The 24157-nt window shown below is 38.6% G+C and overlaps 1 protein-coding gene across 3 annotated transcripts in view; it reads right to left on the minus strand.

Annotated features, from left to right (window-relative positions):
- Window positions 1–24157, minus strand: part of CEP112 (centrosomal protein 112) — a 173036-nt gene that overhangs the window by 11256 nt on the left and 137623 nt on the right. For all 3 annotated transcript variants that reach the window (XM_062591590.1, XM_062591592.1, XM_062591591.1), the window contains one exon: window positions 7694–7783. In XM_062591590.1, coding sequence (XP_062447574.1) covers window positions 7694–7783 — 90 coding nt within the window. The remainder of the gene's footprint in view (window positions 1–7693; window positions 7784–24157) is intronic.

Here is a 24157-nt window from a genome sequence, read left to right on the forward strand (position 1 = left end):
TACACAGTAAGCAGTGCTCTGCTCCTCAGGCTGGGAGGAAAGGGTCTCCAAACAACTTTGCACATGCTGACCTGCAGCGTAAGAATAGAAACATAAACCAGCCCAGTAATCTACCAGCACTGGTGGGCCAAATCTAAAAACACGTGGTATTAATTTATGGTTCTGTCGATGGCAGAGAAATGTTAATAGGCTATCAAGAAAATTAAGTCTAAAATCAAGCTACAAGCATCTTTTGACACCACCACTGTAATGCATTTCTGTATTTCAGTTTTATATTCCAGCGTGTGCTACCTTCTCCACAATCCCTTCCACGATGAAACAGTTCAGCATGTTAAGGTCTCAGCATCTGATCCTCAGAGGTGCTGAGTGCGCACCAAGCCACGAGCATTGACAACGCTCAGCAACACGCAAGATTAAGCTCAATGTGTTCCCACTGTCTGTGTGAAAAAGCAAATCTTTGTAGACGATAATCAGATGCTACTTCTATTATTGCCAATTCCTCTCTTTCAGGAACAAAAATTTAACCAGCATTTAAACTGGAAAAGAAGCTGCCAGATTTACAGAGCTTCGTAACTGCGAAGTCTGGAGTCCTCTAAATTTGGAGCCCAGTTAGTGCAGGCAACAGCCACTGCTATACCTCCTCTATGTGCTTCTTACAGAAAGCATTTGGTGCTTATTAAATTACAAACAAAATAATGCTTTAGAACAAATGATGCTAAAGAACAGCATAAAGTTGGCTTTTTTGTCCTTTTTAGCTCCATCCAGGCACCTCATCACCTGAAGAAAAATGAATGGGACGAGTCACTAATTGGCCTTGCCTCACTGAGATCCTGCCTGTAGATGAGGCGTCTCTGCTCTTCTCTTCTCTTCTGTCATTCAGCTGGTTCCTGCACACATTGCCATTTCTCCTTTTTCAGTTCCCTGCATTAAATATCAGCACCGTTGTCCCCTGTAGCCCTAGTTTAAACTAGTCCATGCACACTTCTGAAAGAACAAAACTCCCTTAATTGACAGTATGCAAACAAACCACGGACACTCCAAAATGATGCACTGCCCTCTTAAAAGCTTTCTTTCTCATTCACTAACACTTAAGTAGTAGAGGTAAAAAACTGACATTTTAAAATCCTCTCTAATTCCTGCATGCCAGCATACGCTTCAACTCTTTTTTTCAGTAAAAATCCCCTTCTTCCTTTCAAGTATTTGCACTCTGATTTCTGTCTTCCTTTCTTTCTCCAGCTGGTTACTTCGTTACAGTAATTCTTTCAGCTCTATGAAGTACATACTTATTTGTGCATTCTCCAGTTGTGTCTGATTACCAAAGTTAACATTTGATCATTGACTTCCACACGTACGGCATCGTCTCTCTGTTCCCTTTGACGGTTTCGCAGTTGGCGCAAGAACCTTCTCTCCCGCAGTTCCTGCCATATGGAGCTCCAGTAACTTTCAACTCCATTGATTTCCAGCTCCTTTCAAATCCCACCTGAAAATCTGTTCTTCTGTGCTTGAATCTCAGCTTCTTCCTCTTTCTGCTACTTCATTTTATGCAGTATAATTTACTCAATTCTGCATTCTTTTCAAGACAGGCTGTTAAAGAAGATACTATACGAAATATATTATAGAACATCTTGAACACAAAGTTATATTGTTACTATTGTAACAATCTTGTTTTAATTAAAAATTGGGGGGCATTACTGCATCAAAGTGATTCATGAGTGTATCACTGGAATTACCTGCGCAGTAAGACACTAACCAACCTAAAAGTGGCAGAATTGAGCTCCAAATAATGCCAGCACCCATTTCATGTCAGTCAACATTTTCATCCACATATAGGCTTATTTATCTGTCTGTTTGTACATGAAAGGTCCCTTACAAAGATACCAGCCAGGTTCTCTCCTCAACAGCCTCTAGCTGGAAGTCCCAAAGTAGAAAGACAAGCCAGGCATGGCTTGCTCTGCGTATGTCAAACATACAGACTAGTGTGCTCTCACGTGTTACACGCATCTTCACTGCCTGTACGGGGTCCTCCAATTTTTTATCTTCTTTTCAATAAAAATATTTTAAACCTTGAATTTGTTCACTATAAGTAGTCAGAAAATAATTTTTCTGTTGTGCACTCTTTAGACATTAAATTGGCAGATTTTTAGATGTTAGCCTGGGGAGGGGGGGAGCTATGCTATTCTGGCTGCTTTCTCTTACACTTTTCACTGGATTTACAAATTTCTTGATTATAAGGTTTGAAATGCTTTATGGAAGGAAAATGGCTGAAGCATGCAGTAGCCTCCTGGCCCCAGGGTTCGGGCTGTCGGCAGAGCACTGGATGGAAAGCATGCACACCAGCGTGGCAGGGAGCCACCCTCCTCCTTCCTCCGAGCCATGCAGAGCTGAAGAAAAGCAAGTGCTCTTTAAATCCAACCTCTCCATTATGTGCTGCTCACATACAGAAACTGCAGGCACAATTTTAATGCAACAGCCTTTGGTGTTGCTATCCTTGAAAGTCACAAAGGAAACTTCTGCACGATTCTCACTTTCTTCATCATTGCAACAGAGCCTGCAAGGTCCTGATCACAGGGCAGCTTGCCCAAGTGGTTAATTGGCTGGTTTGTAGCCAGCAACAACGCAAGGCTTTCTCACTATGAATCACTTCTGTGGTTAAGATCATTCAAATCTAGACTAAGCTTCCCATTTCTGTGGGAGCAGAAATGGGTCTCTAGGGGAAAATTTTGGAAGAGGTTCAGTGGAGTGGGTTGAAGCAAGCAGAGCAAATGGCAGAGTTTCGTCACTACCTCCAGCGGATGCTCACAGTTTCCAAAGTGCTTGTCAGCTCTGGAAAACAAAGACCGTCTAGAGTGATCCTCACCTGCCGCTGGCCAGAAAGCAAAGCTTTCATTTTTAAATACCTAAGCTAGAACTTATTATCCTGGTTTTAGATGACTTTGACATGTTTTGAGAAAGATAACCCTCTGAGAAAGCCTTCAAATTCCAGGGTCAAGTTTTGACCAAGAGAATTCAAAGCATAGGTCCCAGAAGCACAGCACGGCTTTTGCAAGTGTCTCACAGCTTTTGCAATTATCTGAGATACCTGAGCTAAAAGTCCTCCTGTAACAAGAAAGAGTCTGGTTTGGAAGCAAACTTCCTGCATCGGTTCACCAATGTCTAGATGATGGAAATCCTTCTGCTTCTATGCAATTTTCTAGAGCACATATAGCCATTCATCAAACTTGTGATAGCAGCCATGGTGCAATTACAAAAGCAGTCCAGAATAATGGAAGTTAAGGCAAAGATTTTATGTGAATTTATCTGACTATATTTACCTTCAAAAGTCCGGATATCTTTAAAAATGAGTCTGAGAAGAACTATGGACCAGATGCCCTAAACAAAAGCGACAATATTACTCAAGCCTTCCAGCCTTCATTGCATGAAGAACGATTTGGGGTGCATGCTCTAGACACAGGCATATTTTGATCACCTCAGCCTTTCTGATTCTTTACTCATAGCTCCACAAATCTGCAGACAGTAGCACTATTCCCATGAAGACTAAGGTGTGGCAAATGTTAAAAGTTTGCTATGCTACATAGCAACTAAAATTTCAGAATGATGCATCACAGCAGTCTTCTGAGAACAAATATATTTAGTTGGCATGGAAACAGCAAGTTAGCTTGAATGTGGTAAATATCCAGCAGTCATAAAAAATTGAGCAAGTCAGAATAATAAACATAAAAAAGAGAAAACTCACTGAATGCTATTGAATCATAGCTCTCTTGCAATTATCGCTCCTGTTTTCATTTGAACACTGGAGCGAAATCCACTTAACACAATAAGCTGCTCCATTTTATTCCAACATCCTTACTCAGATAAGTCCTGTCTCCTTTTTTATAATCTATTTGAGAAAAAAGAAATTAAAGGGTTGGAAATCTATATTGGTAGTCTCCTTCATTTCCTCAGTAATATTCATGAATTGAACATAATTGATTTTCTGTCTTCACAAAATCTCCCTCCTTTAAGGCTCTATTTGTGACATGACTGCTCGGAGGAGTATTCTTATGGTTTAAATGCCTTTAGTGATGTTACTTCCATTGTTTGTGAACATAAGAGGGACTTTTTTTCTTCTAGTATTCCCAATTATAAATTTTACATAATATTCAATCCGCCCCTATATTTAAAAACATCAGAATCATGGATTAAAAAGCTAGTCAATCCACATTCTGAAAAAAATCTTGCATGTGATTATCAAATAGAGATTCTTGGAGCTTTTTTAATATTTTGAATTGTGCTGATTACGCTTATGAAAAGGAATTTAAAATGAAATAACATATGCTAAAGAAATTTAGGTAATTAAGCAAGAACAAGATAGCTATCATTAATTTTTAAACAGGTTCCACTTCAGCCAAATTTCATGCACGTGCCTAAATTCACATATTCATTAAGGCATATGCTTAACTTAGACACGTACTATTTAATTACACACACACATACACATCATAGGATCTAAGGTCTGTTGCATTACCAGCTTAGATTTTTTAATTAAGAGTGACAACTGCAAGAAGCCATATGGTTCAAAAACAGGAAGCATTTCTAGTGGAATGAAATATTTCTCCCTCAGAAATCTTGTTTTGTCTTAGACCCACACATTTACTGGAGGCAACCAAATGCTACAATGTAAGAGTATAAAATACAAGAACATAATCAAAACTGGGTTAGTTCATTGGAAGCCAGTTCCCAGATTTACATACTACCGAGATACAAGAAACTTTAGCATTGATTTGCAAGGAAATAGTTTGGATGTGCCTAGACTTCCTAGGAACCTCCAGAGTCTGCTTTAACTGTCTTGGACTATCTATCAGACAACCTAGTGTGAGTTATGCTCTATCTATTTCTAATTTGCCATTTTCCATGAATACAATTACACCTCTGAAGAAGTCAAATGCCTCATTTTTGAAAGAAACATTCAGTATTTATACACACATTTCTGAAATTCCAGTCTGGGAGTAGTATTACTGAGCACATATTGTAATGCCCTAGAAAACCAGCTGAGCAGAAACAGGATAACATTTATGGAAAAAATAAAATTAGTTAGGTTAGTTAAAGAGGAAGAAGTTCCTGGGGATTTTAAGATAAAGGTATTGGAAACATAACGAAAGAAAATTGCTTTTGACAAATGTATGTTAATCTAGACTGGAACATGTCATTCGGGTAACTTTGCCGTACCGCAGTATTAACGACCTCTATCATGGAAAATACAACAAGGATATAAGGTCATTCTATCTGCTCACACTGTAAAGACGACCAAAAAGGTTAACAGAAGTAAAAACAAGCCCATACAACAGCACGAAAAATTGGAACAAAAAAGCTTCACAGAAGCACCAGTTGAACTGGAAGGCCACACTCAGCTCTAGACATCTCACTGCTTTGGCTTCACAGTCCTCCTAACATACTTTTCCCCCTCCCTTTTACTTATGGGATGGTTTGCGTCAGTAAGTAGACTCTGTCTGGATAATTATAATAGAGAGAGGTTAATTCTACACAGTCACCAGAGGCTTATTACTAACAAAGAGTTAAGCTTCACAAATCTGCCAGTCACTCTCGGAGACTGAAGAGTTATAAAGACATTGCACTGAAAAGAGACAAACATGGAGCACTACGATACCACCCAACAAGCCGTAACGAGAAACAGCTTTTTATTTTTAATTAAAAGCACAACAAAATGTTTTTTCATGTCTCATTCATTTGTTTGTTGTTGTTATAGAATCAAAACACAAGATTTTTCCTTTTAATGAAAAACAGAAGCTGTTTAACCCTCTCTCCTCCTTATTTATAGACATGTAAAAGCTCAGAAAAGTGGCCTTTGTAATTGTGCCAACACAAATTTTGATGTTTTATGCAATTCTCTATCAGACAATATTTGGTAAAAGCAGAAAGTAAGTTCTAAGTAGATGCCTTAAATATTCCAGCTCCCTAATCAGCTGATTAGACACTAGCTACTCTTAATGCTTGATGAACATATTTGCAGGTAGTCTGGCCAAGATGTTATATCTGGAAGTATGTCAAAGTAGCCATTTTTGTATTTTTATTCTGGAGAGAAAAGCATAACTAATGGATTAACCAGTCACAGAGAAAACTCGCTAACAACTTTCAAAAATGTTTTTCTGTGCAAAAAAACAAAACCACCAAAGCACAAATATCCTCAATGGATTCAGCCTATTCAGAAATTCTCAGTATATGAATGGAAGACACAAGACAGTTGTTTAATGATATCAGCATTACCATAGATCTGCTAACGTATTTCTACCTTGCCAGAAAAGCTCTAAGCTGGCTGGTGTAGCATGATTTAAATAATATTTTGGATCCACATATACTGGAGAACCTCAGCTGAGCTAGACCTTCAGTAATTCAACATGGACAGGGTATTAACATAAGGCGAGAGCTTTGAGGCAGAAAAGGGGGATCATCCTGTCCTCCCTAGAGCTCTTGCCCTTCTCTTTTGTATTTCAGTCAGCTATTTTTTGTTCTTCCTTCAGGACCCCCTTTCAAAAAGGATCAGAAAATAACAGCAGAATAGCAATGGCAGAGAGTAAAGAAAAAAAATAACAGAAATAAGAGATTTAGAAAAGGACTGTCCTAGTGTGCAGCCCAGTGCTGTTCCCTGCGTGGGACAAGCATGCCACTAGGTATCTAACCTTCCTGAACTTTTCTGGGAGATTGAAGCTGCAATGCAATGCTTGTAGGCCAGGCAGTGATTACAGCAAACTTCTCAAATGACAGAGCATTGCAGCCCTGGAAGAGCCCAACTCAACCTCTAGATCTGAGAAACAGAGGGGGGAAAAAGAGAAGAATAGCAAATTATTGACTTTACAGGGAGGAAATATACGAAAGTAAACACTGAAGGTCAATGAGATTTCCCATTTGCAAGCAGGATAGCAACAACTGGGAAAACATATTTAAAATTCATGATTATTACTTGTCTACAACCACCCCATATTACTATTTCTTCAAGTTTGGGTTAAGAAAATGGTTGTGGATACTGGTCAATCAACACCAAATGAAGTTCTGAAGTGGTGCACAAATTCATTCGTACTGGGGATCTGTAAATCTGCATGTGATTCAGACATTCACAACCTCTGTATTTTCCTGAATGTTTCAATTTAAATTTGGCTTAAATGTAGATCGTTCACTTTTCATTTCAATATCAGTCTGTAAATTACCTGCATGAATTTGCTGGAAGCAAACTGAATCTCTGATTTCACTGAAAGTGTCCAGAATAATTTTAGCAATATTAATCATATGGAACTCTTTATGGAAAATATGCTAGGACAATGAATGCATAAGATCAGCAGTAAAGATTAAGTTTAGCTCAGTTATTGTCCAATTGTAATTCTCTTAATACAAGCCGTTAAAGGACAAGTTGGAGTAGTACCCAAACCCTCTATTAAAACAGTAGTAGAGTTGCTTGAAAATAAATGCATCATTTAACAGCTAGAATAGTTGAAATACCAACCCAAAATACAGAGCAAGAGACAAGTATTTACCCGTAGGGTTCAGACAGTTTAATTCTCTTTTATTAAGAAAAACAGAAAAGAAAGCTAGCTGAAAATTTTGGAGGAAACTATGTGATTCTGCTTTGAAGCAAGATATTATTTTTAAAGATAGACCTCCCCCTTGCCCAAGGGAAGAGAAGTAGGGGGCCAGTGCCAGGTACCTGCTCCTGGGTCTCCAGCTCTCTGTGTTGCAGCTTCTTTTCTGCAGACCGCACCTGACTGCGATAACTTTCCATCTCATCTTGTAAGGCCTGAAACAATATCAATGGATGCAAAACACATAATGAGAAACACAGGACGACAGAAAAACTCACAGCTGATGTGGCTCAATAGGCTGAGTAACAAAGTCGTGCAATATCAGCCCAGCTCTTTAGCTATAGCGGATTTTAGCAACAGGCCCGATTTTGCCACCCTCATTGATAAACATAGGATTCTACACAGGAGGGATCATTGATTAAACAGGACTAGTTAAATTGCTTGAAATAGTATAGTTAAATGTTGAGTTTTATTCTACCTTAGCTTACACGTATTCATACTAAAAGTGTAATAAATACCCTCAAAGACTGAAAGTGAAATGGAAACCTTGCAGGTTCTGTCTTGGATTTTTGTTATCTGCTTATTTGTACAATCTGTGCTTCTTAGGAGCAGTTTTGCAGTATACCAATAGCTTTTCCTCTAAAGCAGCGGAAGGATCCTCTGGAAAACCATGCCTGGAGTTTGCAGTGACAACGTAGGCGCTGTTATTTAAACGGGAAGCTCTCCTAGATGAGGAGCTCCCTTCCTTCCCTGTAGTAACATCTAGCATGTGACGTATAAATGAAGCGAAAATGGCAATAAATAAAAGGGATATTATGATCATGTAACCTTACCGCAACGATCCATTCTTTATTTAGTTCAGCAATAATCACTTTTAAACCAAGCTCATAAAACGCACTGACAAATTTATTTTGTCGTTATTGTTCCTCTTGTATATTTATTCTTATTACGGCTGCCCCTCAGAGCCTTGATCTTTTTGTTATACGCTTAACAAAAGAACAGTCATGCTCCAAGGAGCTGATAGTCTATGTTATTCCTAACAGATACACACCAAACAAACAATACAAGGTTTCAAAGATTTTTTTTTTTAAGTTTCCTAGGCATTGTTGAATGTTTGAATACACGCTTGACATTCACTTACACACTTACTGAAAGCTTAGTTATGTTGTCAGCTTGAATAAAGGCATTGTTAACTGCAAGTAAAGACTTGAAGCAAAGTGCACAATGAGTAAGTTGGACTGACACCAAGACGGAGGCAGCCGGGACAGCATGGAGGGAGTATTTTCAGTTATATTTCATATGCCAGGAAATTAAGGCATAGCTACCCATCAGCTGAAAAGTGTGGAGCAGAGTCAGCACTAGGCCAGAGTAGAGACTTAGACTAGATATATGCTATGAATGACCTAGAAGGTGCCTCAGTGCAGCTTTTTAAAAAATTGAGCTGCACAGAGAACTTGTGCAGAGCTTGCTGCAAAGGAGAGACCAGCAAGCCCATATTCTCTTAATGCATTTTTCAGAACATGTGATACGGTTATCATTTGCTTCCTCAAAGTAGAATACTCATACATAAATCAGGATCATTAAAAGTACTCACAGTACAAAGATTTAACAGAAAAAAAAAAGTTGCTCTTTTCCACAGCACTGAAATACTGTACTCTCAAATCATTTACAGGGGAAAATTGCTATGGAGATAAGATAAGAGGACTACTTATGATAGATCTTGCACATTGTTTTGAAGTGATGCCAGGCATTAACTTTAAAGTCTTTTAGCTATAAGACCATTACATGTTCTGATGCCAAAAAATTTAACCAGACCCAACCATGAACTTCAGATCTGCCCAGGGACTTTTATGCTCTCACCGCTGCTAAGAAATGCTGAAATCCAGCCTTTGAACATATATCCAGTCTTATACACTCAACAAGTCTTGCAGTACCTTTGATTAGCATTAATACAATGAAACGTGTAAATTGTAGGCTTTTTGTTTCCTTTTTGTACATTTAATATGGTAACTTAAAACACAAACAAGCCTATCTTGATTTAAAACCTAAAATGATCAGGTCATTCAATTGCAGAAACGTGATACGGAGTGAACAGGGCTTTTCCACACATCACAAAGGTCACGGAAGACCCAATTAATTTGAAAACAGTCTTGCCCCCAACTTCAAAGTGTACAGGCATGACCGCTACAGAACAACTCTCAGGAACATCCACAGAGCACACTTCAAATAAACTACAAAGCATGATCCGTCTTCTCCAGCTATATCCACGTGATCAGTTTATATAGTCAAAATAGCTTGGCACAGTGAAAAATGAGGAGGGAGAAACCCTCGCTACACCGACATCCCCACGTCCAAAGTGGATTCCTTCCTGCAGGGCCTTAACATTTTTTCTCAAGAGCAAGTTTCACTCCTTCACATGATCCTGAAGATGATCAAGAGTAAGAATAAATACATATGTATTTATGGGTCCATATGTATACTTTTAACTCAGAGAATATACTTAAATCACATTCCATCATGAAACTCTGCAAGTACTGAACACAAAATGGGATCTCCAAGAGCTCGTGGTAAATGAGCAACCACTTGGTGACAGACAGAACTGGTCTGCTGATATTGTCTTCCCTAATTTCTCCATTTTGACTCTTCTACAACAGGCAAGTGTATTTGGCACAACATAAAACGAGAGGTTCTCCTAAATCTGAGGATTTGTGATGCTTCTTCAAGTAACTTAATTTGGGAAGCTCGGATGACACACAGTCTTTGCTAGGTCCATCTACTCCAGACAGCGTTCACCAGTGTGCAGCACACATATTTTGTTTTATTAAAATGCAATGTCTTGAACTAATACAGTTTACAAACAATTATTTTGTGATAGTGTATAACTGTAACAAACCACTAAATCTTACAATTATCCATTCATCAATCATTCAAAATAGAACATACTGTATGAGTTTACAGACTTTTCCAACCACACCATAACTGGTTGTTGGTACATTTTCTATTAGGATGGCAGAAATAACAGTAACTTCTTTGACTTCACAATTTTTTGTGACTATTGATGACAAACCTAGATGAGTAGAGGGCAAACCAACTCTCATCACTTCGTAGAATCAAAGTTTGGGTGTAAAGGACATCCTATGAGTAACTCAGAGATTCAAAGATTCTTGTGGGTATTTCAGCTTTCCTATCGCCATGTGGACAAAAAATAAAAAGGTCAGTGTTTGTTCAATGCCATGCCAGAAAAGTAACACAAAAATCTCATGGTTGTTGCAGATTTGTGCATTCTGACAGCAGCAATTAGAAGTACGCAATTTTGTTGCCCATGATTTCAGTGTTCTAGGAGGAGTCATGAAAGATGTCATGAGCAACGCACCCTTCTGAAGGTCACACTGAAAATCTTCGCTATTGTCATAAAAACTTCATATTCAGCAGTCAAAGCCTGAATGCTCTGACATCTGTTTCTCTGGGTACCCAAAACCATCGTATCTTTTTCTGTATCTGGCAGATAAGCTTTTGTCACACAGAATACTCTTAATGTCAGTAGAAAACTTATACTAGGTACACCACAGAACAGCTCTTTTGTAAAATTAAGCAAGTTCTTCCTTTTTTTTTCCCTTCTACAAGTTCTTCTACAGCTTCAAAGTGTCAGATTTTACTCACAGCACAGAATAACAACACGTCTGTTTAATAACTGCTGGGATGAAAAAAAAAGGATAGTAAAAAAAGAAAAAGCTAAAAGGAGAGTTAAAAAAAAAATGCAGGCCAACTATTGGCTGTCAGAGTCTGTTTTTTTCCCCAAACAGAAAACAAAGTCAAACTTACTAAGTTAAATTTTTCAAAGTACAAAATTAATCCCCTTCTCTCAGCTTTGCTAAGCTGACTTACATCACTGTTATAAAGACAGTATTTTTTTTCAGTTAAACCAGCTTTCAAATGGCATGTAAACATGTTTGCTGTTGAAAGTCTACACCATACCTGACCTTGGAAGTGCTTTGTGTTGGCCTGAGAACAAAGAAATGAAATGTTTTGCTTTCCAGCCCAGATATCCTACACTTTGAAAAGCACTTAAAAATGTAAATGAGATAATAAGCTCTACTGCAACAATGTGGGTGAATTACAGCTGTATAAAAAGAACATTCATGTGATTTATTTATAAAAATGGAAAAGCTCCTAAAATTAAATCATATTGTAAATGTTTTGGTTGTATCTGACACTGAGAGACAGGAGCCGATGGAAGAGAAGTGCAGCGGCTTGGAGCCCGCGTGGCTGCGGCCGGGCACTCGTGGACCGCGGGGCCACCATGGTGCGACGTGGAAGGAGAGAGGAGAAGCCCAACTTCGTCGCCAGGTAGGCACCTTTTTTTTTTTTTTTTTTTTTTTTTTTTTGGGGGGGGGGCGGGGGGGTGGATTATTCCATTGTGGCTCAATTACCACCAGCGAAGCGTTTATTTAAGTTGTGTTTCGAGTCCAGCTCTGCTGGTGGTATCTAAGAGCACCTTGGAGACAGCAGAGCAGCACGTGGGGCAGCAGTGCAGGATGTGGCCTACGGAGCGCTCGGAGGCGCTGGCATGAGGCACGAAACCAGAGCAGTTCAGCTCGACTTCTGGGGGCCGGCCTGAGGCTCCAAAGGGGCTTTCTGTTTTTTATTTTTTATTTTTCCTTAACTTGTCGAGAGTATAGTTTTGACAAGGAGCCACAGCGAGACGAAAAGGTACGATGCCAGTATTACAAAATCCATTTCAGGGCAGGAATAAATGTTTTGCATTAGTTACATGGCTTAATTTAAACCAAATAAAAGCTGGTAAGAAAAGGATTTTAAGAAGCACATGAACAAGTATGAAATGGGAATATATGAAGGATTTAGTCTCTAATATATGAAAACTGATTTGATTATCCTTTAACCACAGGATGTTTTTTAAAAAGTGTCAGATTCCCTGAAAGAAATTTCAGTTCTGGAAGAGCTAAATAAATAGGAATTATTATTGTTTTGAAATACTTGATACTGATCACTATGTGAAAACACTGTATTTCCAAACTTGTGATATCTCCTCTTCTTCAAACTCAAATAATTTCCTGCTCTCGGTGAGCTCCCGAGCGCAGCCGGGGCTGGCTTCCTGCCCCATCCGAAGCAAGGGCACCTCTGGGATCACCGCGAACCCCGTGTGTTTAGCTCCGGGCTACTGAGAATTGCGAAAGCACACACAGGGAAAGGAAAGTCTTCTAAAAATGCTAAAACTCTTATGTATTTTTCACTTTGGAACAAGAAGTGGCAGCAGGAAAGTCATTACTTATAATGATTAGACTATGCCACATAATGGCGGGGGTTTTTTTGATATACATGTGTAATTCTTATTGCCTGTAAGACCGACCCTGCATACAGATGTGCATCAGTATTAAGAAGAGCTCTCAATATTTACGACCAGCGCAGAGTAATACTACTAATAAAAGGTTATAACAGCTAGCACTTTTCATCTTCAAAGAATTTTTCAAACGTTCCCAAATTAATATAATCAGTTAATGAAAGATGCAGCAATAAAAGCTACCATAATTACCTACTATAGTTTTAATTATCTCCTTACTAATGCCCACAGAAAAACACTTTACACTCCTCAAAACATGTGCCAACAATAATTCTGAATACAGGCCCCTCTTCAAGAGTCTCCTAAATTCAAATTACATCCATTGATGTGTTTTCTCTTCCCCCATCATGTGAAGAAAACCCTGCTCTGGAAGTTTGAAGTAAATCTGTGTGAACATTAACAAAAACTAAAACAACTTTTATTCCACAAATATAACTGGAGAATGCTTTAATATTATGTAAAGAAACATTCAGTCTTAAGTACCTTTATCTCTCCAGGAAGCAGTAAGTAGAGGATGTCTGAGGACACGACACAAACTTAGCTTTTACAGGAGATGGTTTCACAATTCACAGAATCAAATGCAACTCTTATTTACAAACAGCAGGCCAAGTATCCCATCAAAATTAATCACAAGTTTTTATTCTCTGACTATTCTCTACTCGCATTTTTTAGAAGCGTTATTTTTGTTAAAATGTTTTATGAGGATCAGTAAATACGTCTAGGTTTATTACTAAAAATAAATTGGGAAAATATATCTACAAAGATCACTGATGTAACTCCACTAGAAAGAGCAAAATGAAAGTGGATTTTTTTTGGAAGCAACATGCTAATGTTTGAGCTAAATTGCTGGTGCATGATCCACGCTTTCTGGTCTTGCCCACCGGCACCACCACCATACCTTGGACACTGGTCGTCCTCTGCTCTACGTTCCAACGCACGACTCTCCGAGAACCTCTGTACTTAAGTTCCCTCTTGTTTTTGGTGTAAAGCAAAGGAAATCTTATGGTTTTAACCTAATACATATGTTTACTGCTCACATATGGCAAAATTCCTTTCTGGTGGGAACTTTTCGACTGTTGTTGCAACACACTACATATCCAAAAAGTCTCCTTTGAAGTTGAACTATTGCTCCACTACTCATTATGCTACTGATTCAATATGAAAGGCAAAATTTCTGTGGTTTTTGTTAAAACAATAGCTTTGTTTTTTGCAAACAAAGTTTTCCATAACCTATATGCAGGGGCCAACGTTACTGCAACAGAAAAACAAAATACCTCTACTATTTTCTACCAAAAATAGGTATGATGTTCAGTAATTGAAATTATTTTTCCATCTTATAGGTAACACTACAATTACTATTACAACTCTGTAGAAAATCTCTGTTTTATTGCTCCTGAGGAATAGAAATTAAAGTGCCTTAAGCAATATTTTACATTTCTTGAACACTTTCCTTCCAGTGACCTCCTAGCCTTTTACCATCATTTAAACCTCATTACCTGCATGAAGTTGATAACAACTATATATGGGTGGGGAGAGGAAGTCTGATTTGTCCAGTGTCCTACTAGGCAATGACAAAACTGCAGAAAGAATCTAGGAATCTTCCAACCTAATATATGATGATAACGTCTAGGAATATTTCATGAATGGTGAACACTAATTACAACATGAAAATGCAAGTTTTAATATCTCTTTAAACATGTCACTAAAAGAGTTAGCTCCCCATTTTCTGTTACCATTATCCAAAAAAAAAAAAAAAAAAATTCTTCGGTCAGGAATCAGATAAAAGGGGTAACTTTCAAGAAAGCAAAAAATTCCTCAACGCCCTCTTAGAATAATATGAAATCCCATACACTGACTAAATTTGGAAATCTGGCCCGCTTTGCTGCTATTTCAAAATGGGAGTGGAGATCTTGTAAAGCAAGCCCAAACTCTGGATTTTGCACACCTAAGTAAGTTCAAGCAGGACTCCTTCGAGACGATCTATATTGCTTCTAAAACATGCCAGCAGGAGATGCCATGGGGAAATACAAGAACTTCTGTCCTCCAGGCAGCATGGGAACAGAGGAAAGGCTCAGGAAGGAAGGGGATAATTTGAGTCAAAGACCAATACTAAGTCTCTCTAGCAGCAGTGAAAAATTTTGCAAGCAGGTCACTTGACAGAAAAGAAACATATATTCAAACATCTTTTCTCAATGATGTAGGAGCTAATGCTACACTATTTTCACAAACCACATGCAAGAGACTGATCAGCAGTGTACTAGATACTTTGGCTCCTGAGTAGATCAGCATTAGTTGCTGAACAGTCCATTACTGCTAGTTCATCAGACTTCACCTGGAAACGTGAAGAATTAGTGTCTTCAAGAGATTTGTTGAGGGCTGTGAAGACTGCCCATATGCATATTTTTTTCTCCTTTCTTCCTGATATTCTTCTAAGATATCAATGGGAGCGTTTTGGGCATTTTCTGTAAGTCTCTGGTTTAGCTGACCAAAGCTTTTGGCCCATTTTCTGCAAAGTACATAGCCATATATTCAGGAAAACATACTGACAGTACCAGCAGAGTTATTCATGGACTTGAAAGAAGCCAAGGGCCTAAGCATTTTGCTGAGCTGGAGCTTCACAGCACTGCACTATAAACTGAATCTATTTGAAATGCAAAGGGTGCAGTAAAGTAGCATAAGTCCTGAAAAGATAAAAATCCAAACAAAACAGCAATATACATTGTAAAGCTAAGCATTTTTTCAGAAGGAGAAAAGGAAGGAACTGTTTTCCCTTTGTTTTTGTAGTGGCACAGGTGATAGGGGAGGGGGAGGGAGGCAAAGTTCAAAGAGTAGTAATAAACTTGCTTTCATCTATTTTTCTCAGTGAACTACAAAAAGCAACAAGCAGTTGCCATGTGGAAGCATTGTTTTCACTAATACCAGAAAGTTTTAGGGTCATGAGGATGAAGTCATTCTGAAAGCTTGTCAACTTAGAAGATTTACTCTAATATTTACCTAGCATATTTCAGTAATATGCTTTAAAACTAGCTTTTCCTTTCTTCCAGCCTCCATGGGTTTCATGGTCAAGGACGCCCGTGGGAAAGCAGAGGGCAGAGGTTCCTGAAAGGAGAGAACTACTGAACTGTCTCCTCCTTTCACTCTCCAAGGTGTAGACAGAAACATCAATGTCTCGTATTCTAGATAAAACGAATCTTTTAAACCCAAAGATACCATGACATTTGAAGCATAGGCATATGAAGGAAAAGTTCAAAACTTCCATTTTAAACCACTTAGAAGGAGAGGATTTACCACGATTCTGTCTAACGTTCAGCTGACGCATTGTCAAAAACATTTATCACACAACCTTTTGAAGTTTCTTAGCTCCCCCTGAGTTATTAAAACTTGAACTGCAGAGTTTGTTATCAGCCTCAAAGCACACACACGTTAGGTATTTTAAGTCAACCTTTCAGTCTGATTTCAAGACTATTATACAAAATAAAACATTCCCAATCAGGTTAATGTCTGACACGCTGAATGATAATGTTGAACAGGCATAACTGTTACACCCGATGGATCTGCGAGACAATTTTCATTGCCTAATTTGCTTTTTATTAAACACTTCACAAGCAATGGAAACCGCAAGGAGTCTGCCATCCTCATAGTAGGTTTCTGTGAAGACCTGAAGTCAGCTTCAGGATTCAGACAACTTCTTGAATTTTTGATGCTATCTAGTAAGAACATCTACAATGCTGGATATGCTGTGCTCGTAAGAAACTGCTATTGGGAACACAAATTAACTAGTAAAACATCTGTTTTGCTACCTGCTGCACACTTGCTAACAGTTCTGCAAAAACAAACATCAGGGGCTCCATCAGGATTTCCCGCAACACTTTCAAGAGCATCCGACTCACGATAAAGCATATTTATCAATCGCTTGCTGAGCAAGACCGTCTTCTCTGCCGGGGGCTTCATTCCAAAATAAGTTTATCACCAAACTGCCACTTTAAGTGGGTGTGCTGAAACTTTACACCTGGAGACAGCAGTCAGCAGCTTCAGTGGACCCGCGCTGCCCTACGAATGTCTTTTTAAAACACATTCCTTGTCACAGACGCATGAAGACCTGGTAATATAAACATTTCTAATAGGCTTTGCGAAATATCTTATTTTGCTATGCTCCCTTTTAAAAGTAAATACTAAAGACTCAGATATTTCCAGTTGATAGGTTAATCTGATTCCCAGTATGAATAAAATAAAACGATGTATGTTGTGCAATGCACTGGCAGACTCTGAAGTATTGCTTGAAAAAATGCTTGAATTCACCCCCTTGCAGCAGTAGTAGTCCTTATTGGATAAAATAACACATTTTCTCACACAAAGGAAGAAATCTAATGGCTTTACACTTTTTCAAAGTAACCTTAATCAACAATCTGAACTCACAAGACAAACCACTACTTTTTGAACTGAACAAGAGCTAGCTTGACTCAACAGCGCCTGTACATTTGGTGCATGCAAGATGTGAGAGGCAGCAAAGTAGTATCTTCTAAAAGTATGTCTGTAAGCCAAAAATGGGATGATTCTTGACAGTGAAGGATGCACACTTGGAAACTTAGAAATTCTTTCATTTAAAGTCTTTAATGACTTCCAACCCAATTACATTTGCAACAAGACATGATAATACAATTGCTCCTATTTAAATAAACGTGTGAAAACTGAGCATTTTTGAAGTTTGATTCTTTTTAAATCATGTTGAGATGAAGCGCACTTACTTAAAAAGAAAAAAAGAAAAAGAACACCCTCTGCAGCTGGTCAAACAGATTACGAGACTCTAATCTCAGTAGCCTGAGGAAAACCAAAACTGTTTTCAAGTTTCTATTTTACAGAGTATAGACTTAACACTTTTTTAAAGCTATACTAACATGACTGATCAAAACTTCACCTGAGAATTTTTCTGCCCTAGTTAATCATATGATGTCATGGCAGAGATGCATGCTGTCATAATGCCAATGTTTCTAAAATCTTGTTAAATTCAAAATTTTTAAAGATCAGACATGGGAAAGATCTATTTCAGCTTGTTTAGAAATTTTTCCTCACATTTTAGTGCTCTAGAATACTACTTCAAAATATTTTAGATAGATACATAGATACATGCACAGCAAAGAATAGTGTAAAGATCCACAACTTTTATAAACCTCTCTGATAGAGTATAGCTATATTTTGAATAAAAAGCTAATTCCTGCACAACTCAGTTCTGGGAATATCTGCCATTCCATTCCTTTAGGCCTAAAGTTATCTTTTTGCTGAACTGGAACCATTAATTAAATATTGTGAACTTGTGTGGCTTAAATTTACTGGCCATGCTGCCCTTAAAAGCAGCTGTCTAAAATAGACATTTGGTTTGTATTCCATACATATAAAAAGGAGGTCATCTGTATCTTGTATTTTAATGGCTCGTCCAATACCAGTTCTCCATAACTTGAACTGCTGTATCTATTAAACACTTTAATGGACTATCAGTGCAGAAGCTGTAAAGCTTTTAAAGAGGCAGCTGAAGCAGATCCGCATTTTCCCAAGGGTAAAGCATGTCCTCGCACATGTCAGAAGCCAGACTGGTCAGACCCACACCGGGCTGCTCACGCCGCTGAGGTCCAACATGTTTTGGAAGAATTTTGGCCTCCAAATTTTCAGCTAGCTCTGTGCCCCCTTAAAACTAGCTTGGGTAAGATCAAGCTGACAGGCTCAGTTAGTAGAGATCACTGATGCAAGGATCACTGCAATAAGCAATTGCTTGGCTGTACTTAAAACAGAAACTCTACATTTGATCTTTTGACACTGATAATTTCATAAATATAGATAACAAATTAGGTGTAATTTATATGCAGGAAAACTAGGAAGAGATGAGAGTGGGGAAAGAACACTTGCCAAAGGTATTGCTGTATCTCAAATATATTCTTTCTTTCTGAGGATGTTGAGAGCTCTTATCACAGTTGTGACAAAACAGATCTGATTTCAGTGGAGTTTTGCTTTTTTTTGGTAATTCTTTGAGCTGTTTTTGAGCTCAGCAATGGCTGACAAACTATGCTAGTTCAGTTAGCTGATCCTTCTGTAGTTGCAGAAAACTCCTGTGTGGAGATATGCAGACATGAGGGGAGACTTTAGTGCCACTAAGCAGGTTTTGTTGACCTACTTGTGAACCTCACGAGCATCCACAATATATCCCTCTGTTTTTCCTTTCAAGGAATTCCCCAAGCCTCATGACAAGGCAGTTAAAATACTCCCAAAGGTCCATTTTGTTCCCTCCCAGTAACAGCGCAAGTAGCTTTAGCATCAATGCCACTTACTGGTAGGAATGTGGCTTGCATTATGTTGCATTGGGCTAAAGACTGTATGGTCTAACTGTCGCCCTAGTGCCTGGCTGAAATGCAATTTACAGAGAAAACAAAGATGAAAGGATAAAAGATGAAAGGATGAAGAAAGCCCAAAGGTATGTCAGAAGTGGTACCTTTCCACATCACTCCCTTGCTCTCTACAGGCATTTCTGGAGCCCCTACTAGCCTTTATTCTTCAAGTAGCAAGAAGCAGATCTGGATTTACTCTAGCCATTTTTAATTCTACATATCTTCCATTTTTTTAAGACCAAGTTCCATTTCTTTTAAATATTAGTAGAGCTATTTTTCCCCTATAAAAATGAACTAATCAGTAATTATAAATGTATAGATAACATATAAAACAAAGATCCAGTCTGGTTGCGATATACAATGCCTCCATCTACCTGATCTTCTAAACTCTGCCACAATATCTCTACGTATTGTCAAGTATAATTTAACTGCTCCTAGGTATGCAGAAGGAGACTGTCTGATATTACAAAATAAAAACAATAGAAATATTGAAAAGAAGAGAAGACTACAAATGTATGAAAACTACTTCTGGACACTAGTCTTTCAGAGAAGACAGATTTAGACAACGTAAAAGGGAGCTGAATTTGAAAAACGTATCAGTATAATATTAAAATATTCTCAACAGTAACTATATCGGACTAAAGGAAAACGTTAAGCCACCGTAGTGCTTTCACCCTGAGCACTGTATGTATTTCCAGCTCTCATCATCTGAAAAAGATACAGCAGACCCAGAATCAGTACAGCAAGAGCAACAGGGAACAACTTCCACATCAAAGACTGAACACAGAAGAAACCTCTTATCTAGGCTGAAGAGTCCTGAGGAAGGAGATTATACAAGTGTAAGCATTTCACAGAAAATGAACAAGGAATGGCTGCTTTTTTACAAAACTAGGAATATGACATGAAACTAGGAGTATGACGACACACAGAGCAGCTGTGGCCTCAGAGCACTGTGGCTGCTAAGGCTGCAAGGGCTCAAAAAGTGACCAAGCCCATCAAACACTATTAAATAAAGATATCACCTCTGGCTCAGGGACTCCCCTAACTGTAACTTGCTGGAGGATGGGGCAGTGTACTGAGGTAATGTAATTAAATCTTCAGGCTGTTCTTACACTTCTTCCTGAGGATCTGTTATCAGATACCATGTTCCCGAAAACTGAGCCAGATGGACCTTTGGTTTGAGCCAGCACAGCCAATTCTGTTTACCTGAAGTCCTAAGACAATCTTTGCAGTTTATCTCCTACAGGATTTCCAAGCCTCTGAAGGATTAGTGTCAAATTCCAATACTTCCAACATACTGAAATCATCACTCAAAATGCTCTGAACAAGAAAAACGTCTCAGATCAATGTTTTCTGGTTTCAGAAATGCTTGCCTAGATCATTTTTATGCAGGTAAAAAAAATGCTACAAGAGTTAGGATATCTAAGCAACACTTGATCAATGTTAAGTGAATGACTGCCAAACCTGTTTGGCACGTCTAAAAGGATGGCAGGCTCTTTTCGTTTTCTCTCTCTCTCTTTTTTTAATAAGTAGTTCCAAATATTTTTATATAGATGACATTTTTTAAATGCAAAACCATTAAAAGTAACAGAAAACAGATCAAGTTCCAAGGCCCCACCGGTTTCTCATTTGTGCAGCTCCACACTAACCTTCTCTCATTAGACCTCCACAGCACAAAGAGCAGGGCTTTCCCACTACTTCCTGCACACCAGAAAAATTCCCCTCATCATAAATGAGGCATAAACTGCACAAAAAACAATGTACAGTGCAGTGCAAAAGACCTAAGAACTCTAGTATTGTTAAAGCAGCATAAATCTTGATCTAGTTTTAGGATCTGATAAGGAAGCACAAATGAGCTTGTCCTCTGCAGAGGCAGGCTTCACAAGCAGCAAGTTAAAGAAGGAGAAGGCACAGAAGCCATGAAATGTTGGATCATTAGAGATGCGTGCTGGCAAATGAGTTCACAACAGTGCCAAACTCAACCTTTAAATGCACGTTTTGTGTAATTTAGGAAGAAGAAGAGACTTAGCAGAGGAGAGTGGAAAGGAAAAAACAGCACATAAAGCAGACTGAAGACAACACTTAAGGGAAGTGTAAACATTAACAGCAACAACTCACACCTCACTGTATTCTTTGCCCATCAATCACTTCGTGTTTTTCCATACTCTTCTTGTTTTCAACATTTACACAAAGGTAAGCGTTATTCTGGCAGGAGTAAGGAATCATAGCATACATGAGGTGCCCACTGCTGCTTAGAATACAGCTGCGGTCAAAGGTGTTTCCAGCTACGCAGACATCACAGCCCACTGATAGGATTCAAATTTTTACATAGTCTTCAGTTTTACCTTGCTGAACTACAAGTACAAAACTGTAAGGGATATGAATTACATTAACATTAGAAACAACAATATAATTTAAACACATCCCTCTACAAAAAAAAAAGATAACACTTTTTTTGCAGCCAGGTAAAACCTAGATTTCTCCTTCAAGTCAGCTGCAGAATCTGGCTTGGTCCAAACTATGCAGGTGTTCCCGCAGGTTTCTAACATTTGTTAGCCTGGATTTTTATTTATATAGTTTCACTCTGCCACTCCCAAGCCTATCAGAAAGCAAACAAACTCACTTTTCATGTTTATTTTTCTCTTGCTTGTACTTTCACCCTCTCTTACATAATGAACTTGGAACATGGCACCAGCACAGAGCGCCTGGAGGCTTTTGGCATGTGTGCAGCGGATAGGACAGTCACCTACGGGCATCACCCCTCTCTAAATAAGCACATCTCTTCAAGTTTAGGGATTCTGTTGGTAGAAGAGTGGATGCTGCATAACAAAGGGAGTCAGATTGGCCACGGGAAGAAAAGGGGCCAAGTTGGAGCATGGTAGACCCATATACAAGTCCCTCATCAGTCACGTAGAAAATGCACAGAGAAACATTATCGTGCTTCAGATTTTAACACCTTTTCCATGATTCCGATACAGATAATATATCTTTTTAATGAAAACTACAATGTTGCACTCCTGAGACAGTGAATCTCAGGAGACTGGATGAATCTGGACTAGAACTGCTGCCCATTTGATGAGACATCCACTTTATGCTTCCTGAAACCACCGTGTAGTTGCATGAAAGCTTAGGTACTGATGTGTTCTAATTTTTTCTTTCCCAGGAAATGAGATTGTTTTGTTTTATCCTAAACTGGTTCTAGAAGGACTTCAAGTTATTTGGTTTTGATTCACAAATGATCTGACAATCACAGTTTTTCCAGAATGTGATCAGGACATGATGCTCCTCTTCCACTCCGGCAACAGGCATTAATCATTTGAGAGGTTCTAAAGCACAGGAGAGCAAAACCAGTGCGAAACTGAGCTGGTTACCTTATGACAGGTCTCAAGAAAGAAAATGAAAGGTGCGTTGAATGTTTTATGTTCTAAGGCCCACATGGACAGGTTTGAAACCCATGATCTTATGATATGCTGGGCCAGGGAAACAGCATGTTCAGGGCATGGATTTCCAGCATAAAAATACTCATGAGGTGATCTGATGTGACTCTCTTCACCTGCCAACAATCCTGGCAGAAAAATAAACAGGTTCTGGAGATGAGCTTCTGCTGGAGGCAAAGGAGGAACCATACAAAGAGTTGCCCTGACCTGTGAGGAACTGGTCTCTTTGCTTTGAACTTCAGCAGATCTTAATGAATTCTTTGTAACTGGCAACCTGGGCTTTTCACTGAAGATAAATTTCTTTTGAGGTGCCAAATGTAGGAGACATACTCAACATTAGAAGTACAAATTTTGAGTCTCATGATTGGTTGGCCAAGCTGGTGAAAGCTGTTCTGACAGGTACATTCACCACTACTTCTGCAGATAACTGTTTTTATTGTATTAGTGGAATAGATGCACATATGAACATGCATCAGTGCAGAAAGATCTGGCTTCACATTCAGTAACATACTGACTTAGCTGAAGTTCCTGATTTCAGTGCTGTGAAAGCCTGCATTAAAAATAAGCTGAGACAGCTTTAGTAACAGAAGCATTAAAAAAAAAGTTTGTATCAGAGGATAAACCTTTTGTGGTTTGACCGACCTCTGCTTCACTGCTCTTCTCATATGGAAGCTGTGAAGGAGACTGCTGTAAAGAAACTCATTTAGAGTCCTAAATTTTGTCCTGCATACAACACTTATTTTAGTGTCCTAAGAATACATCTAGCAGTGATAGACCCCTGAAGAAGAAAACACATGAGCACTTTTCACTCCATGAAACACTCTCCCAATGGAGGACCTCAGGCTTTTTGAGGAGGTCAAAATAGAAATCTATTGATGCCCGCACAGAAGAAAGAGTTTAAGAAAAAGCTTCAGCTTTGAGTCCCCAGCCTTCTCTACACATGTTTTAAAGGATCAAAAAACTGAATACTTGAAAACAAGGCCTCCTCTGAAAAATAAATTTAATCCTGTTTACCATGTAAGAGAATCATCACAGCCTCGATGGAGCACGAATCAGTAATGATAAGCCATTTCCAGTGAAAGCATCCCAAACTCCAATGCAAGATGGAATACGAACATTAACTGCAAAATCCATATGCAAAAGGCTTGAAGAATAATTCTATTTATAGAACTAATTTAGTTTTTGATCTTCTTCTATATCCTTCTACTATATGAACACATAGAAAAAGTTTTGTTAAATTGCAAGGTATAAAGGGATACCAGGCCTAAATGAAAGTATTTATAATACAAGTTTTCACGGAAAACAGGCAAAATATAACATACAGGAACAGAATTTTTCCCATTTCTGGACTTTAGTGTTAATTTAGCTGCTTATAAAAGAAATCTCCATTGAAAGGCAAGTCAAATCATTTTCCGTTAG

Source organism: Rhea pennata, chromosome 19 (genome assembly GCF_028389875.1).
Source record: "Rhea pennata isolate bPtePen1 chromosome 19, bPtePen1.pri, whole genome shotgun sequence".
Classification (NCBI taxonomy): Eukaryota; Metazoa; Chordata; class Aves; order Rheiformes; family Rheidae; genus Rhea; species Rhea pennata.